The following is a 15143-nucleotide window of genomic DNA, read 5'->3' on the forward strand; positions in this document are numbered from 1 at the left end:
ACTGCAGTAGGGCGGCCCAGCTGTGCAAAATCACATACCTGTGCACAAAATCGGGGGTCACGCGCCTTCGGAGCCCCGCTCTGATTGGACCGAGGGAAGGTCTTTCTCCAGTCACAGCATTCCCCCCAGAGTTAGAAAGCACTCCCAAGGAGCACACTTAACCCTTTGATCACCCCTGATGTTAACCCCTTCCCTGACAGTGCCATTTATACAGTGACAGTGCATATTTTTAGCACCGATCACTGTACTGGCGCCACTGGTTCCCAAAAAGTGTCACTTAGGGGGAGATTTACTAAAGCTAGAGAGTGCAAAATCTGATGCAGATCTGCAGAGAAACCAATCAGCTTCCAGGTTTTATTGTCAAAGCCTAATTGAACAAGCTGAAGTTAGAAGCTGATTGGCTCCCATGCACAGCTATACCAGATTCGGAGTGCTCCAGTTTTAGTAAATCTCCCCCTTAAGCCTTGTGCACACGGTACAAAAATCAGAAGGGCATTGCCGTTTGACAGGCTGTTATCTGAAATTCTTACCGTTAGTACTCTGCTTTAATTGTTTTCCAATTTTCGGCCAATAAATGTTGGATGACAGGTTAGTAGATTTTTGGCGAACGACTGCTCCACGTCTGATTTTCGGATGGTCAGTACACAAATCCGTCACACAAAAGTTGAAAGTACAAACACGCATGTGCGGAATCAAGGAGCGTCTGGCAAGAGTTCGGTCTTGTAAACTACCATTTGTAATCTGGAATTATTATTCGTGACGCGGCATTTGATGGAAATTCTCATCTTCTTTAATGGGATAATAATGAAGCTGCTTTGCATGTAGTTATGCCAAACATATTTTAAAAGGCATTTGTTTTGTACGATCTGAAAATCGCGAACCAACACTCGCCAAACTTCTAACATGAAATTAGCAGAAGGGGCCCAAAGGGTGCTGCTCGAGAAATTAACTTCCGCTTTATACTCTCATAGTACGCCACTACGTTCGTGTTTGCCAAACGACAATTTGCGTACCGTTAGTATGCAAGACAAAATCCTGGCACACGCCCTTTTAACAGAAATCAGAAGCTCAGTCGTCCAACAATCGTACCGTGTGTACGAGGCTTTAGTGTCAGATTTGTCCGCCGCAATGTCGCAGTCCCGCTTAAATTACCTGATTGCCACCCTTACTAGTAAAAACAATAAAAAAATAAATAAAAAGTCCATAAATCTATCCCATAGTTTGTAGACGTGATAACTTTTGGCAAAACCAAAACATACGCTTATTGGGATTTTTTTTTACCAAAAATAAATATATGTAGCAGAGTACATATTGGCCTAAATTGAAGAAGAAATTCGATTTTTTTAAATTTTTTTTTATTGGATATGTTTTATAGCAGAAAGCAAAAAATATTATTCATTTTTTTCAAAATTGTTGCTCTTTTTTTGTTTATAGCGCAAAAAATAAAAACTGCAGAGGTGATCAAATACCGCCAAAAGAAAGCTCTGTTTGTGAGGGGAAAAAAAAGGACATCAATTTTATTTGGTTATAGCATCACACGACAGCGCAACTGTCAAGCAAAAGCAATGCAGTGCCGTATTGCAAAAAAAAAAAAAAAATGGCCTGGCGAGGAAGCTGAAGTGGTTAAAGGCCTATTTTCTCTGTCTGTATATATAAGGCCGCGTACACACGGGCGGACTATCCGTCCAACTAAGTCCGTCAGACAATCCGACAGACAGTCCGTCCTACTTTTGAATGAACGGACTTGACCACACAGACAGTCCGCTGAAAGCTTCCGCGATGATGTGTACGGCATGTACGACGGGACTAGAAATACGACGTCCAATACACTGCAATGCAACCTTCGGCCGTGTAAATCCTTTCTGAGCATGCGCCATACTTAGTCCGTCCAACTTGCCTACTCACGAGCGGACTGTCCGCTGAAACCAAGTTTGGACGGACAATATTACAGAAATTCCGAAAGACTTAGTCCACCAGACTGTCCGCTGAAAAAGTCCGCTGAAGCCCACACACGAGCGGATTGTCCGCTAAAACACGTTTCAGCGGACCAAGTCCGTCAGACAGTCCGCCCGTGTGTACGCGGCCTAAGGTTTGCATTTGTGCACCATTTTAGTTATTCTCTATTTGATAGGATCACATGGACAGTAGCTAACAGGACCTACCATCAGAGTCCTCACTGGTGGCCACACAGAGCTGCTTCTTTATTTCCATCATCCTGATCTTCTCATCACAGAGCTGATCTATAAACAAGGAGAGCAATGGAAAAATAATAGGGCTGTTACTGATTAAAATTTTCATGTTCGATGAATCAAATTTTTTTTAATCGATTAATCGACTAATTTCAATTATAACGTATATACAGTTTCAACTACTTTTAGCTGATCTCCTTGCATTGCAGCTCTGCATTAGTCAGTGGTAAATGTGGTATACACTATATACAATCACCCGACACTAGTTTGTTTCCAAAATCCATGACTTAACTTCACAGTTCACATAAATACGTTTTAAATTCAAACTGTAGCACTGACGTAAGTCATTTTTTTCCCACAGTAGTGTGACAATCCCTCCACCTCCGGTCTAACTGATCACTCTCACCTTATGGCATGGACCCCTGTGCAAACAGGTGGTCATGCAAGCGGGTATCAAAAGAGTTAACGCGGAACACTTCTCTCACGTCTCCTTAGATCTCAGCAAGGATGCCAGTTCATGGGTAGAAAGAAAAGATCTAAGTGGTCACCACTTAAGTATAAGATTTTATTTTTGTGTTCAAACACAAACTACTCACATAAAGATGATAAAAGCACAGCATGTAAAGCCGACAATCGTGCTAGTTCCGTAGGGCAGCAGCGGGTGACGTCATGCATAGCTCCTCCCCCATACGCGTTACGTTCAATCAGAACTTCAACGTCACCGGACTCCTCCCTCCTTCAGCAGACGGAGGCACTTGGGGAAGGGGGAGGAGTCCGGTGACGTCGATTTCCGTGACGTCACCGGATCTCCGACGGAACTCCCTGAAGAGCCGGAAGCCAGCAGAGAGGTGAGTACCGATCAAAAGAAATTAATTGATTAATGGACGAATTAATCTTTAATTTCCACAGCCCTAAAAAATAAGACATTGGTAGGAGACGAATACAAGAATCAAAAAACTGTGCCGTGCAGTATCATAACACACACAATCCTGCAAAACTAGATCAGACAACGTTAATTAAATATTATCAGACCAGCATAGGAATATATGTGTCAGTGTCTTTCCTTTTTCATTATGCAATGTTCTTCTTCTTAATATTCCACGCGCTGTGTTAAATTTTCAATGGATGTCACTATTCTGATCCCAATTTCAGCATACACTGTGCAGTACCACCAGCTCCAAGTAGCAGAAGCTTAAAATAATAAATAATCATAGCGTTCTCCACCTCAGTACTACAATTTTATAAAAATTCCTTAAAAAACATGCTCACATTATTAAGTGTACTGTATGTTGCGCTACAGAATAAATGTATGCATTGATCCCTTAAGAATTGCAAAACTCTCCCTCTTCGTCAGGGAATCAAAGTCACGTGGTGTGGTGACGCAACACGTAGGGAGGAGCTGATGACATTACACAGCATTACCTAGAAGTGAGCAGGACTTCATATTGTAAGCTGCCGAGAGTTTTGCAATTCTTAAGAGGGCAATGCATGCTTTTATTCTGTAGTGCACCAGTACAGTGCACTTAATAATGTACAGTGCCTTGCGAAAGTATTCGGCCCCCTTGAACTTTTCAACCTTTTGCCACATTTCAGGCTTCAAACATAAAGATATAAAATTTTAATTTTTTGTGAAGAATCACCAACAAGTGGGACACAATTGTGAAGTGGAACAAAATCTATTGGATATTTTAAACTTTTTTAGCAAATAAAAAACTGAAAAGTGGTGCGTGCAAAATTATTCGGCCCCTTTAGTTTCAGTGCAGCAAACTCACTCCAGAAGTTCAGCGAGGATCTCTGAATGATCCAATGTTGTCCTAAATGACTGATGGTGATAAATAGAATCCACCTGTGTGTAATCAAGTCTCTGTATAAATGCACCTGCTCTGTGATAGTCTCAGGGTTTTGTAGAAAGCGCAGAGAGCATCATGAAGACCAAGGAACACACCAGGCAGGTCCATAATACTGTTGTGGAGAAGTTTAAAGCCGGATTTGGATACAAAAAGATTTCCCAAGCTTTAAACATCCCAAGGAGCACTGTGCAAGCAATCATTTTAAAATGGAAGGAGTATCAGACCACTGCAAATCTACCAAGACCTGGCCGTCCCTCTAAACTTTCAGCTCAGACAAGGAGAAGACTGATCAGAGATGCAGCCAAGAGGCCCATGATCACTCTGGATGAACTGCAGAGAACTACAGCTGAGGTGGGAGAGTCTGTCCATAGGACAACAATCAGTCGTACACTGCACAAATCTGGCCTTTATGGAAGAGTGGCAAGAAGAAAGCCATTTCTCAAAGATATCCATAAAAAGTCTCGTCTAAAGTTTGCCACAAGCCACCTGGGAGACACACCAAACATGTGGAAGAAGGTGCTCTGGTCAGATGAAACCAAAATCCAACTTTTTGCCCACAATGCAAAACGATATGTTTGGCGTAAAAGCAACACAGCTCATCACCCTCAACACACCATCCCCACTGTCACACATGGTGGTGGCAGCATCATGGTTTGGGCCTGCTTTTCTTCACCAGGGACAGGGAAGATGGTTAAAATTGAGGGGAAGATGGATGCAGCCAAATACAGGACCATTCTGGATGAAAACCTGTTGGAGTCTGCAAAAGACCTGAAACTGGGACGGAGATTTATCTTCCAGCAAGACAACGATCCCAAACATACAGCAAAATCTACAAAGGAATGGTTCACAAATAAACGTATCCAGGTGTTAGAATGGCCAAGTCAAAGTCCAGACCTGAATCCAATCGAGAATCTGTGGAAAGAGCTGAAAACTGCTGTTCACAAACGCTCTCCATCCAACCTCACTGAGCTCCAGCTGTTTTGCAAGGAAGAATGGGCAAGAATTTCAGTCTCTCGATGTGCAAAACTGATAGAGACATACCCCAAGCGACTTGCAGCTGTAATCGCAGCAAAAGGTGGCTCTACAAAGTATTAACGCAAGGGGGCCGAATCATTTTGCACGCCCCACTTTTCATTTTTTTATTAGTTAAAAATGTTTCAAAAATCCAATAGATTTCGTTCCACTTCACAATTGTGTCCCACTTGTTGGTGATTCTTCACAAAAAATAAACATTTTATATCTTTATGTTTGAAGCCTGAAATGTGGCAAAAGGTTGAAAAGTTCAAGGGGGCCGAATACTTTCGCAAGGCACTGTATATTTTTAAGGAATTGGCTTAATAGAATTATGATACTGAGGCGGCGTGCGCTACGATTATTGATTTTTTTTGTAACTTCTGATAATTACTTACCTGTGGATGTAACTTGGATTGAGAGTCGGAAACCTCTAAAGGGAAGACTAGCTGAGGTAACAATCACCCCAGTTAAAAGGGGAAGATGCATTAGACCTAATATTCTTAAATCAAATAATAAGGTGAGAGCATTAGATTGGAGGTGGTGGGATTAAACAATGTATGGTGAAATTGGTGTAGAAATAGTGATATCCAGTGGAAATTTAATAGAGCGTGTAAAATATTAAAGGGATTGTAAAGTCAGAAGGTTTTTTTATCTTAGTGCATTCTATGCAGACCCCCTCAGCCCTCCTAATACTAACCTGAGGACCCTCTCTGTCCAGCGATGTCCATGAGTGTCTCAGCTGTCCTAGATTCTCCCTCCTGATTGTCCGAGACACATCAATGGCGCCATTGGCTCCCACGGCTGCCAATCAAAGTCAGTTAGCCAATCAGGAGAGAGAGGGGGCGGGACCCCATGTGTGAATGGACACAGGGAGCAAGCTGCTTGCTGTGGGGGCACTCAATGGTAGGGAGGGGCCAGGAGCACTGAAAAGGGATCCGAGAAGAGGCGGATCGGAGCTGCTCTGTGTAAATCTACTACACAGAGCAGGTAAGTATAACATGTTTGTTATCTTTATAGGAAAAAAAATTAGACTTTACAATCACTTTAAGAAAAAGAACGATGCATGTTAACAAAAGAACACTGACACATATATTTTTATGGTGGATGGACAGAATTAAAAAAAAATTTAAATATGCGAATCATTAATTCTCTAATTCATCATGTCATTCTAGTTGTGGCGATAAATATAGAACAGGGCTTACGCTAAAAAAACAAAATACAGAACACTTTGTTTTTTTATTATTAGGCAGAATAAAACAACTGATAAATATCTGTCTAAATCTGTGTTGGTGAGTACTTCTCCATTGCCGACATAATCCATCCACCTCACAGGTGTGGCATATCAAGATTCTGATTAGACAGCATGATTATTGCACAGGTGTGCCTTAGGCTGGCCACAATAAAAGGTCACTCCTAAAATGTGCAGTTTTACCACACAGCACAATGCCACAGATGTCGCAAGTTCTGAGGGAGCGTGCAATTGCCATGGTGACTGCAGGAATGTCCACCAGAGCTGTTGCCCTTGAATTGAAAGTTCATTTCTCTACCATAAGCCGTCTCCAAAGGCGTTTCAGAGAATTTGACAGTACATCCAACTGGCCTCATAACCGCAGACCACGTGTAACCACACCAGCCCAGGACCTCCACATCCAGCATCTTCACCTCCAAGATCTTCTGAGACCAGACACCCGGACAAATGCTGCAACAATCGGCTTGCATATCCAAAGAATTTCTGCACAAACTGTCAGAAACCGTCTCAGGGAAGCTCCTCTGCTCGTCATCCTCATCGGGGTCTCCACCTGAGTGCAGTTCGTCGTCGTAACCGACTTGAGTGGACAAATGCTTACATTCAATGGCGTCTGGCACTTTGGAGAGGTGTTCTCTTCACCGATGAATCTGTCAGAAACCATGAATCAGACCGAGACAGAAGTACAATTAAATCACACTTGTTTATTAAATAAAAATAAAAAGGTAAATAGAAAAAGCTTAGTCAAAGCATAGCCAGAGTCCAGTAACCAGATAGAGTAGTCAGCCAGGCCAGAGTTCAATAACCAGATCGGGTAATCAGCCAGGCCAGAAGTCAGGGATCCAAGTAGAGCAATAGCAAACAGGATAAGGAGCCAGAAGGGATGTCAGCAACCCAGTCTTTAAACAAAACCGAAGGAGATGGTTTCTTGTGATGTGACCAAGGCGAAAGGCAGAGGTGAAGTGAGCTGGACAGCTTTAAGTAGGCAGGTCAGACGAGCTGGATCAGGAACAGCTGGTAACTGTGAAGAGAGATGAGAGCTGACAATTAGCCGACAGCTGAGCAGCCAGCCCAGAGAAGGAAGGGCTAAGCAAGCCCTGACAGAATCCCGGATTTCACTGTACAGGGGACATGGCAGACAGTGTGTATGGTGTTGTTTGGGTGAGCAGTTTGCTGATGTCAACCTTGTGGATGGAGTGGCCCCTGGTGGCGATAGGGTTATGGTAAGGCCAGGCGTATTCTATGGACAACGAACACAGGTGCATTTTATTGATGACATTTTGAATGCAGAGATACCGTGATGAGATCCTGAGGCCCATTGTTGTGCCGTTTATCCACGACCACCACCTCATGTTGTAGCATGAGAATGCAAGGCCCCATGGTGGAAGGATCTGTACACAATTCCTGGAAGCTGAAAACATCTCAGTTTTTGTATGGCCAGCATACTCACCGGACATGTCACCCATTGAGCATGTTTGGGATGCTCTGGATCGGTGTATAGGACAATGTGTTCCAGTTCCTGACAATATCCAGCAACTTCGCACAGCCATTGAGGAGGAATGGACCAACATTCCACAATCAACAACTTGATCAACTCTATGTGAAGGAGATTTACTGCACTGCAAGAGCTAAATGGTGGTCACACCAGATACTGACTGTTTTTCAGACCAACAGATCCCCACAACATAGTAAAACTGCACATTTTCGAGTGGCCATTATTGTGGCCAGCCTAAGGCACACCTGTGCAATAATCATGCTCTCTAATCAGCATCTTGATATGCCACACCTGTGAGGTGGATGGATTATCTCGGCAAAGGAGAGGTGCTCACCAACACAGATTTATACAGATTTGTGAAATATATTTTAGAGAAATAGGCCTTCTGTGTACATAGAAAAGTTGTAGATCTTTGAGTTCAGCTCATGATAAATAGGGGCAAACACAAGAGTGCTGCGTTTATAATTTTGCTCAGTGTATGTGAAGTGAGTTTTACATCTTACATTGTCCCTCATTACTTCTAGTTTTGATTGGTCTGAGATCATTTTCATTCTGTAAAATAATACTCCATATGAAGTTGGTGGAAGGTCTGATAACTGAGGCTCTATCTAATAACTGATATCTAATCATAAACATACCTGCAGATGACTGGGTGAGGTTCAGCTGGTTGTTCTTCCCATTTTCCAAAGACTGATCTTTATAAACTGGAAGACACAAAGACAGGAGACATAATAGGTGGAATGAAACTCTGTTAGAAGGTCATTGGCTATTCCAGTGCAAATCAGAGAAAATTATTAGATTTGTGCACTGACAAAAAAATTATTTTATTTTGTTTCATTCGTTTTTTTTGCGAATTTTCAAATTTCTGAATTTTCAAATTTCCGAATTACCAAATTTCCAAATTTTTGAATTCCGAATTTCGAACTTTTCGGAATTTGAAAATTTGGAAATTCAGAACTTCGAAAATCCGAAAAAAGGAAGATAATCAGTAAAATTTGAAATAACTAACTAATAATAACTATTAAATTATAGGCATTGGAATTTCCTTTCAAATTTGGCTGTTTGTGAACATAACAAATACGAATTTATCTGAAGTTATGAATTATCTGAAATAATGAATGCTGCATCTAAACAAATGGAATGGAACAAATTAATAATAAAAATAAAAAGGTTTCATTATTATTATTGTTATTTATTATTATTAGATCGTTAAGTTCCATTCGTTTAGATTCGGCATTCATTATTTCAGATAATTTGTTCAAATACGTTCACTAACAGCCAAATTTGAAAGGAAATTCCAATACCTATAATTTAATATTTGCTATAAGTTAGTTATTATTTTTAGATTTTCGGGTTTTCGAATTTTCATTCTTTTGAACGTTCAGATTTTCATTCTTATTTTTGGATTTTCAGATTTCAAAATTTTGGAATTTCCTAATTTCTGAAACTTTCCAATTTCCAAATTTCCGAAACTTTCCACATTTCGAATTTCTGAAAATTTTGGGAAATTTGAGAATATGGAAATTTGAAAATTTGGAAATTTGATATTCATAAATTTGATATTCATAAATTTGGAAATTCTAAATTCGGAAATTAACGAATTTGTCAAAATGTCTAAAAATGATTATTTCTGATTGTCTTCCTGTCCCTTCAACAACCAGTTAGAATCAACATCTTATGGATTGTGTCCAGCATATTGCATAACTTACCCAGTACTCCAAAAATGCAGCTGATGGTGATTTTCAATCCCAAAAGGAGGGTTAAAATGACCCTTATACAGGAAAGACACCAACGTTTCTTCCCACTAATATCTGTAGAGATTAACAATAAATCACAAATTAATCATAGTAGGATAATATAATTCCTACTTTATACTTTTTAGAATTCAGTAGAGTACAGGAAGAATATGAAGTTGTGGGCTTCCTATCAGAGACAGGGCCAATCCTATCTTACTTTATAGAGCAGGAAGTGATGTCACTGTGACGTGACTTCCTCCTCTACAGAATTGCACATCCTGGAAGTAGAGTGGAGCTGTGAAAATTCCCAGCCACAGCCAATTACACGTTCATAAGTAACAAGTCCTACATCTCCAATAAAGTGGATCTAACCTCCAAAAATGAATATAATTTCCAGCTCACTGGTCCTTAGATGTGGCGGTTGCATTCGTTTTTGTTTTCAGGCTAAAAACATTTTCAGCAAGTACAGGAAAATACCCGTTGATCTTGCCAGGAATGTCATATCCTTGTCCCTTTCCATGAGCTGAAAAGACAACACAAACAATGTTATCTCTCTTTTGGAAATGACTAGTCCCATCAATCTAACAAAGACAGACATGTTTGAAGGCCAGCCTGTGTGATATCCATGGCTCCTTCTATAGGTACCATGAAGAGTTGGGTGTGGGCACAAAGGGGCAGGAAGTGTATTATTTGCCGCATTTTCAGGTGAAAATAAAGCGGAAAGCCTAAAAAAAAAACACTATATAGCCATCAGAAACTGCAATATATCAAATTTTTGGAGTTTAGAAATGTTTTAATTTCTGTACTACCATGAGGCTGGTGATGGCGGTGATTTGCCCAGCAACAAATGACCCCCCCCCATGGCCACTCTGTTGTATAGCCGAGTCTGTAAACTTTGCATTTGAGGGATATATGAATTATATGAATCTGCTCCCTTCTCATCTCAAACAGAAGATCTGCCCATGTGTCCTGCATCAGTACAACACCCACCAACCAGCTGTGTGACCATTTATAATTGGAAAGCTAGGGTGAAGAGCTTTCAGCTACTAAATAGCGATCTTCAGCTCACTAGCAACTACATAGTGAATGTCCGGAGTCCACGTACTGACAATAAGGCCCCAGGCATAGTCTTTTCCTCAGAAGTTCAGATTGTTGGGCGCCAGTCACTTTAGTTAAGGTTTTCATAACTGTATTGCAATAGTGCATGGAGAACATGAAGGAGGGGAAGGAAGCATTGATACCTGAACGTTTCTACTTGGAACACAGTCTTTGTTCTTCTGCATACAATAGCTCACAAAAGTGAGTACACCCCTCACATTTCTGTAAATATTTTCTTCTATCTTTTCATGTGACAACACTGAAGAAATGACACTTGTCTACAATGTAAAGTAGTGAGTGTACAGCTTGTATAACAGTGTAAATTTGCTCTCCCCTCAAAATAACTCAACACACAGCCATTAATGTCTAAGCCGCTGGCAACAAAAGTGAGTACACCCCTAAGTGAAAATGTCCAAATTGGGCCCAAAGTGTCAATATTTTGTGTGGCCGCCATTATTTTCCAGAACTGCCTTAACCCTCTTGGGCATGGAGGTCACCAGAGCTTCACAGGTTGTCACTGGAGTCCTCTTCCCCTCCTCCATGACGACATCACAGAGCTGGTGGATGTTGGAGACCTTGCGCTCCTCCACCTTCTGTTTGAGGATGTCCCGCAGATGATCAATAGGGTTTAGGTCTGGAGACATGCTTGGCCAGTCCACCACCTTTACCCTCAGCTTCTTTAGCAAGGCAGTGGTCGCCTTGGAGGTGTGTTTGGGGTCATTATGTTGGAATACTGCCCTGCGGCCCAGTCTCTGAAGGGAGGGGATCATGCTCTGCTTCAGTATGTTACAGTACATGTTGGCATTTATGGTTCCCTCAATGATCTGTAGCTCCCCAATGCCGACAGCACTCATGCAGCCCCAGATCATGACACTCCCACCACCATGCTTGACTGTAGGCAAGACACACTTGTCTTTGTACTCCTCACCTGGTTGCCGCCACACACGCTTGAAAATATCTGAACCAAATAAGTGTATCTTGGTCTCATCAGACCACAGGACATGGTTCCAGTAATACATGTCCTTAGTCTGCTTGTCTTCAGCAAACTGTTTGTAGGCTTTCTTGTGCATCATCTTTAGAAGAGGCTTCCTTCTGGGACAACAGCCATGCAGAACAATTTGATGCGCGGCGTATGGTCTGATCAATGACAGGCTGACCCCCCACCCCTTAAATCTCTGCAGCAATGCTGGCAGCACTCATACGTCTATTTCCCACAGACAACCTCTGGATATGACGCTGAGCACGTGACCTCAACTTCTTTGGTTGACCATGGCGAGGTTTGAGTGGAACCTGTCCTGTTAAACCACTGTATGGTCTTGGCCATCGTGCTGCAGCTCAGTTTCAGGGTCTTGGCAATCTTCTTATAGCCTAGGCCATATTTATGTAGAGCAACAATTCTTTTTTTCAGATCCTCAGAGAGTTCTTTGCCATGAGGTTCCATGTTGAACTTCCAGTGACCAGTATGAGAGAGTGAGAGCGATAACACCAAATTTAACACACCTGCTCCCCATTCACACCTGAGACCTTGTAACACTAACAAGTCACATGACATCGGGGAGGGAAAATGGCTAATTGGGCCCAATTTGGAAATTTTCACTTAGGGGGGAACTCACTTTTGTGTATAGCGCAAAAAATAAAAACCGCAGAGGTGATCAAATAGCACCAAAAGAAAGCTCTATTTGTGGGGAAAAAAGGACGCACATTTTGTTTGGGTACAATGCCGCACGACCAAGCAATTGTCAGTTTTGCTCCTTGTAGAGAAAAAAAAAGTGTGTGTAAAAAAAATAAAAAATTAAATTAAATAACAATAATTTAAAAAATAAAATGTAAAAAATACAAAAAGATACCTATAACAAGGTTTGATCTAGGTAGGTGCCAGGGTTAATGTTTGGGTCAAGGTCAGGGTCAGTACTTTTTGGACAGAATTTTTTTTTAAATTAGCATTAGTGACAGTGTGTTTTAGGTCAGAAAAATAATGCACTGTTGTTTCTGGGCTATACTACGGGTACAAACAACTAATATGCATATATATGGTATTGCTGTGATGGTCAGAAGCAGGAGAATTTAATTTGGGTTGTTCTTTGGTGGAAGATTATTGTAGTACCAAAAAAAAAAAAAAAAATTCAATTTCCTGTGATAATAAAAAATAATAATAATAAAAAAAAGATAATAATAATATAATAAAAAGTAAGATATTAAAAAATAATATTTCAAGGAGGTATCCATTACCATTTACCACCAAATGAAATCCCAATTTGACCTAAAAAAACGCATTATAACCCACCTGGAATCACAAAGTACCGTAATTGTGATGATATATACAGTTTTACTAATACATATCAAAGTTGCAAAATTGTGCTTCGGCATTTAGATTTATTTTACCCTTAGGTGCAATGGGGTTAAAAAAATAATAATAATAAAATTAAAAAAAATTAAAAAAACTTACCAAGGGTTTTAAGCTCTGTCTATTCTATAAAAAAAATGTTTGTTTTAGATAAACTTTAAGCAACATTGTCAAACTCTAACCATCAAGTGACAGTGACCATTGACAGGGAGTTGATGGATTTGACTCCTAGCAAAATTCCCATGGGCATTGCCGTGTTGTTAGGATCATGGTGCCAGCCTGGCACTTTTCTACGAGCATAGAAGACAGACTGCATTTACATCACATGTATGAGCATGTGCACACGTGGACGTTTGTGCACATCCACTACCACCAAGTTTACTTTTTAAACCTGAACTCTGTACTATTTTTTTTGCTGTTTGATTCTCAGCCTTGTTCCTGTGATCCAGGATCTGATACACATCTTTGATCCTGTTACTGACCCTGCTGCCTCTCTGAACTTGCTCTTGGACCACCCTGTTCGCTGTCTGCATCCACTACTGACCATGCTTCTGCCATCTGTATCTCACTGCCGAATTATTGCTGACTTCTTCCTGTTCCTGACTCTGATCCTGCTTACGTCCTGGTCTTCTTCCATTTGGCTGTCACTTGACCAGGTGTACATTTACCCAGTGGTGGACATGTTTCCAAGGATAGCGGTAATCAATGACCCTTTATAGCACTTAGCCAAAATAAACAGGGAAACGTTTGAACAACTTACCCTTCTAGAAGAGAGGGGCATGGATAAAGAGAGAGATGGATAAAGAGGTTAAAGAGTACAGTGTATCTTGTTCTATCTCTCAAAATGGCTCCACTGCCCCATTAATATGGCCCCTGCCCATTATTGAGGTGCCTTTTGAAAGGATTGCAATGGATTTGGAAGGGCCATTAGTGGTCCACTGAGGGCCACGGGTATATTTTTGTTTTAGATTATGCAACCCACTATCCAGAAGCGATTCCTTTGAGAACACCCTGGAAAGAAACGTTGCAGAAGAACTATTCCATATGTTCACCTGCACTGGAATAGCAAAAGAGGTCTTTATGTAAAAAATAATGGAGTTATATACACCACTGAAGCGCAAATACTTAAAAACCTCTGTGTATTGCCCAAAATCACAGGGGTTGGTGAAGCAGTTTAAAAAAATGCTAAAAGTATGTTGTGTCAGTAACTGACAATGGGGGGGAAATATGTTACCAGCACACTGATCAGCTATTTTGAAAAGCTCTTTATTCTTGTATTATTACATGGAAAATTAACAGTTTGGGACCATGCAAGTACCCTTCATCAGGCTTGTAATATTCATCACATGCCTGAGGAAGGGCCCCCGTATGGTCCTGAAACATTGCTTTTTAATGTGATCATAAAAAAAAGAAAAGAAAAACGTTTCAGTTTGGAAATAGCTTCTCGGGGTGACAAATCTTAAATCCCATCATTCATTTCTACAACATAATAGGATGGAAGAAAATCTTACCTGCTTTTTCCATGTCTGATAACACAAGGGGAGTCTGCAACTAATGTACTGTGATGTCCGGTCTAACAGGCTCTATGTATGATATCAGATACACTATACAAGGTGTGACTGCACTGCCACCCCCCTGTTCCTGTGTGGTCACCAAGGCTGAGATCTGCCCAGTCTAGTCTAACCATAAAGAACAGTGTGAAGATTAACATCCTGTATTTCAGAGTATGTATTTGTCATCACGTACGGTATACAAACATCCCAAGACCTGTCCCTGTCACCCTGAATGGTGTACATTTATCCCATGACCATGTAGGCAGGTGGTAGAGCAGGTCCCATTTAAGGTGCCTTCTCCCCCTGGCAAAAGGTTGGTATTTAAGTCAGCGCCAGGAAGGGTAGGGGAGCAGACTGGAGAGCAAGGAGAAGAGGCAACATCTAGCAGTTTTGTTCCTGTTCTTCCCCCTTTGTGGGGAGGGCAGGGTTCCCTGGGGTCTCCCCATCAAAGCTCAGAGGGAGAGACAGTTAAAGCGGGTCAGTGCAGGCCAGGAGAGGACTTTATAAGTTTGTCTACCCTCAGTTCCTCCCCTCTTTAGGCCAAGAAGAGTAACAGGCCTACAGACAGTGAGTTCTACAGGTGTCCCCTGGCTGCTGAGCCTGAGAAGGTAGGTCAGC

General features: G+C 41.3%; 1 protein-coding gene across 1 annotated transcript in view; it reads right to left on the reverse strand.

Moving 5' to 3' along the window:
* LOC143930944 (natural killer cells antigen CD94-like) overlaps positions 1-14810 on the reverse strand; it is a 29007-nt gene extending 14197 nt beyond the window's left edge. The window contains exons 1-4 of the mRNA XM_077455639.1: positions 14484-14810; positions 9504-9605; positions 8433-8498; positions 2163-2240 (exon numbers count right to left, since the gene is read on the reverse strand). Coding sequence (XP_077311765.1) covers positions 2163-2240; positions 8433-8498; positions 9504-9605; positions 14484-14496 — 259 coding nt within the window. The 5' untranslated portion in view covers positions 14497-14810. The remainder of the gene's footprint in view (positions 1-2162; positions 2241-8432; positions 8499-9503; positions 9606-14483) is intronic.
* Between the last annotated feature and the right edge of the window lie 333 nt (positions 14811-15143).

The sequence above is a fragment of the Lithobates pipiens genome, unplaced genomic scaffold, assembly GCF_037356315.1.
Source record: "Lithobates pipiens isolate NorthernLeopardFrog02 unplaced genomic scaffold, aLitPip1_a1.2 Scaffold_25, whole genome shotgun sequence".
NCBI lineage: Eukaryota > Metazoa > Chordata > Amphibia > Anura > Ranidae > Lithobates > Lithobates pipiens.